The following is a 4,307-nucleotide window of genomic DNA, read 5'->3' on the forward strand; positions in this document are numbered from 1 at the left end:
TGGTTCTCCTCTGGTTCTCCTCTGGTTCTCCTCTGGTTCTCCTCTGGTTCTCCTGGTTCTCCTCTGGTTCTCCTGGTTCTCCTCTGGTTCTCCTCTGGTTCTCCTCTGGTTCTGCTGGTTCTCCTGGTTCTCCTCTGGTTCTCCTCCAGACTACGTGAAAGGCTTTGGTGGGAAGTTCGGTGTTCAGACGGACCGGCAGGATAAGTCGGCGCTGGGATGGGATCACCAGGAGAAGCTGCAGCTTCACGAATCTCAGAAAGGTACGATCGGCCCGGTTCCGGCCCGCTGCGGCTCTGGACGCCCCGTGGCGATAAGCTGTTTTATCTGCAGCCGTGTTGAAAGCAGCTCAAATCCTCCTGTCTCAAAGTTCTGCACCAGAACCCGGCTGTTATCAGAGCTTTTGGGTCTCTAGGCGGACCGGTTCTGTTGGACCCTCTTAGTTCCTCTCCAGTTCTGCTCGGTTTCATTTGAAGCAGGTTAACAACTTCTCCAAACTCACAAAAAGAGGAAGAGAAACCTGAGAGTCTGGATCTGTGTCTGTGGGTCGCTCTGAACCGGGTCGGCCCGGTCCAGATTGGAACGGGTCGCTGTAAAAAGGAGCTGTTGGGTTTAACTGCTTTTTTTCATTAAAACATAAAGACCTGAATCTGGGTCACTTTGGATCGGGACCAGGCTGGTCGGGCCCAGTCTGGTCGGACCCAGTCTGGTCGGGCCCAGGCTGGTCGGGTCCAGTCTGGTCGGGCCCAGGCTGGTCGGGCCCAGGCTGGTCGGGTCCAGTCTGGTCGGGCCCAGGCTGGTCGGGCCCAGGCTGGTCGGGTCCAGTCTGGTCGGGCCCAGCCTGGTCGGGCCCAGTCTGGTCGGGCCCAGGCTGGTCGGGCCCAGGCTGGTCGGGTCCAGTCTGGTCGGGCCCAGTCTGGTCGGGCCCAGGCTGGTCGGGTCCATTCTGGTCGGGTTTTACAGAATCAGTTTCGTTGGGGGAAAAAGCGAATTGGCTTCAATCCACTTCTTGGTACCGGTTCTGTAAGTGAGACCGGTTCTGACCTTCATTCAGGAACTGGACCTCTGGTGAAACTCCATCACATCCCAGCATGTCGTCATAGAAACCTGTTCTTCCTGTTTCCTGTCTGAAGGTGGTTGTGGGAGCTCCTGTCTGTCTAAGCTGTGTGTGTGTGTGTGTGTGTGTGTGTGTGTGTGTGTGTTTCAGACTATAAGCGTGGGTTTGGAGGGCGGTATGGGGTAGAGGTGGAGAGGCGGGACCGCTGTGCTCTGGGCTATGAGCACAAGGAGAACCTGGCCAAGCACGAGTCCCAGAAAGGCACAGACACATTCCGGATCCGGAACATTCCCGTTTCCCTCGGCTTGTCTGGCTCCTGCTGTCTCTCTCTCTCTCACACACACACACACACCTCTGCAGCACTGATGGACCAGCATGTAGATGTTTGACTCCTTTAGTCGTTTTTCTCTTAATTATAAAAAAATCATGAATATATTTAGTTCTTCACATTTGCTCTGTTTTTATCTGAAGATCAAAAATTAACCTGAAAATCAAATTTCTTCCAGGAAAACAAACGTTCTGCTGCTCATTTCAGTTTTAATTGGTGGTAAAATTAGACGTCGTTTCCATTTTGATCAGTTTTCCGTTTTTGATCTCCAGGATTCCTGGAGGTTTTTAGGAGTTTTTCTCTTTGCCAGTAAATGACCGACTTCCTGCAGCATCTGGAAAACTCAGTTTAAATCAACATTCTCAGTTTCTGGTAAAGTTTGGTGAAAGAAAAAAGATTATGATGAAACATTTGTTTGCAGGTTTCCATCTGGATGCCAGTGAGACGATTCAGGTGATTCGTTCTCCTGACGGATTAGGACCAGAATAAAAATGTTTTAGAAATTACAAGAATAAAAGTAAAATTATGTGAATAGTTATAATAAAGCGAGAATAAGTCTACTAAATTAATTTAAGACTAAAGCATGAGAATACTCTTAAAAATAAAAAGTTATAATAACACAAGTATAAAGTCGTAGTGATGCCAGCAGTCGTAACATAGTAGTTATCCAAAGGTAAAGAGAATAATAGTAAAATAGGAGCATAAAGTTAATAATGTGAGAATAAAAACCAGATTAAAATCAAACTGACTAATAAAACGATCTAATCAGATTTTCTGATGGTGTTTGGAAGTTGGGCCGTTAGGAACCAGGAGTTCTGCTGGCAGGAAGCCGGACCGGTCCGGATCAGTGCTGCTCTGGTTCTGATGGACCGACTGTTCTCCCCTCTCTGCGCTCATTGATCTGTAAATGCTGAAGGTCCGATTCTGCCGGATCGGACCGTTCTCCGACCTGCTCTGCATGAAGCCGCGTCCTCCTCTCTGCCGGCATGCTGTCGGGTCACCGTGCACGCCACGCCCACTTCCTGTTGGCTGCAGCTCCGTCCGCATGAGCTCATCAGGCTCCGCCCCCTTGGCTCCGCTCCATCAGAGATCCGGACCAGAACCGGACCGGTTCTGATGGACTCCGCCTCCTCAGCTGACGCTCTGCCGTCTCTCTTCCAGATTATTCCAAAGGATTCGGAGGGAAGTTTGGCGTCCAGGACGACCGCATGGACAAGGTGACGCTCCGCGTGGTTCTGTTCCGGATCGGAACCGCTTCCGGTCCGGATCGGAACAGCTTCCTGACATGTTTCTGTCTCTCAGAGTGCCGGGAAGTTTGAGGACTTGGAGAAGCCGACGCCGTCCTACCAGAAAACCAAACCTGTGGAAGCTGGTGAGGACCATCATCATCATCATCATCATCATTCTTCTTCTTCTGTTTTTATTGTTCTAAGCTTTTGTTTGACAAAACTAAACGTAGAACAAAAACTTGACCCATCAGATGAAGTTGCCTTTCTCTTTCATCTAAATTGAAGTGTGTTGGAGAAACAACCTGACATGGATATTTTCATATTTCCATCTGATGTCTGTCTTCCACCCTGTATAAATCATAAATGACCTTTAACCTCTTGGATGCCCTTAGATTCAGTCTTTATCGGTTTACATTCTGAATCTGATTAGTTTATATTAAATATTCAGCAGTGTTTCATCCAACATGCTGGATTTGAAGACGCCAATAAAAATCTGAAGTTTTAACTGATATTCTTTATTCAGTTAAAATATTTCAAAATTTTGTCACATCACATGTATTTATTTTTCAAGAGCCCAGCCTCTTTACGCCGTGTTAAAGTGTGAGGACTCTGAACGTCTCTGACCTTTGACCTCTGTGTGTTGCCGAGCAGCGGGCAGCAGCACAGGAAGCATCAAGGCTCGCTTCGAGAACATCGCCAAGCAGAAGGAGGAGGAGGACCGGCGGCGGGCCGAGGAGGAGCGGGCGCGCCGCCACGCCAAGGAGCAGCAGGAGCAGGAGGAGGCGCGGCGGAAAGTGGAGCGGCCGCCGTCCCCTGCCCACGCTACCACTCCCAGCCCCACTCCCAGCCCCACTCCCCCGGTCCAGCCTGCCGCAGAGCTCCAGGTGGGTTCTGGGAGCCTCAGTCCGCCACTTCCTGGACATTCCCAGCATATGACTTCCTGTTTCCTCCTGCAGAACTCTCAGAGCGAAGCTGCGAACGACGAGCCGCTGTACGAGGAGACGCAGGAAGCCCAGGACGCCTACGAGCAGCCGGACCTGTACCAGAACCCCGACGAGGCTGCGGCTCCAGCAGGTGGCGCTTCGCCTTCTCCACTGATTAATTCAGGGAATTCCCCAGGCGGCGTTCCAAAGGCTCCTGCAGGTTCCCAAAAAATCACAAGACCTCCTTCATCCTGAATTAGAGCTGAAGATTCATCCAGGAAGTTCCAGCTGAACTGGGATTGTTTTGAGAAATTTGTAGTTCTGACTGAGAGGAAAAAAAACTACAAACCCCATCATGCAGTGCAGCTATTCTCCTGCAACTTTAACGATGTAGGAAACTTCCAGAAAACATTTTTGTTTTTATTTATGATCTGATGCTTTTTAGGGGAAAAGAAAAGCTACATAATATAAAAATCTAAATGAATTTCAAAAATATAAAGAAAAAACTTTTTATTTGTAAGCAGCTGAACATCCTGCAGTTTAAAGCCATTAAATTAAAACTGTTGTTGAAACCTGCAGGAACACTGACTGCTGCAGAATTTTGGCCATTTTTCATCAGTGATGCTGTGGGCCTGATGCTGTGTTTAGTAGTGATGCTGCGGGCCTGACGCTGTGTTCAGTAGTGACGCTGCGGGCCCGATGCTGTGTTTAGTAGTGATGCTGTGGGCCTGACGCTGTGTTTAGTAGTGATGCTGTGGGCCTGACGCTGTGTT

The 4,307-nt window shown here is 49.3% G+C and overlaps 1 protein-coding gene across 1 annotated transcript in view; it reads left to right on the forward strand.

The window, feature by feature from the left end:
* cttn (cortactin) overlaps positions 1 to 4,307 on the forward strand; it is an 11,892-nt gene that overhangs the window by 6,166 nt on the left and 1,419 nt on the right. The window contains exons 6-11 of the mRNA XM_016681165.1: positions 150 to 260; positions 1,205 to 1,315; positions 2,544 to 2,599; positions 2,685 to 2,754; positions 3,263 to 3,495; positions 3,568 to 3,685. Of these exons, the coding sequence (XP_016536651.1) occupies positions 150 to 260; positions 1,205 to 1,315; positions 2,544 to 2,599; positions 2,685 to 2,754; positions 3,263 to 3,495; positions 3,568 to 3,685 (699 nt within the window). The remainder of the gene's footprint in view (positions 1 to 149; positions 261 to 1,204; positions 1,316 to 2,543; positions 2,600 to 2,684; positions 2,755 to 3,262; positions 3,496 to 3,567; positions 3,686 to 4,307) is intronic.

Source organism: Poecilia formosa, unplaced genomic scaffold (genome assembly GCF_000485575.1).
Source record: "Poecilia formosa unplaced genomic scaffold, Poecilia_formosa-5.1.2 Scaffold272, whole genome shotgun sequence".
NCBI classification, from domain to species: domain Eukaryota; kingdom Metazoa; phylum Chordata; class Actinopteri; order Cyprinodontiformes; family Poeciliidae; genus Poecilia; species Poecilia formosa.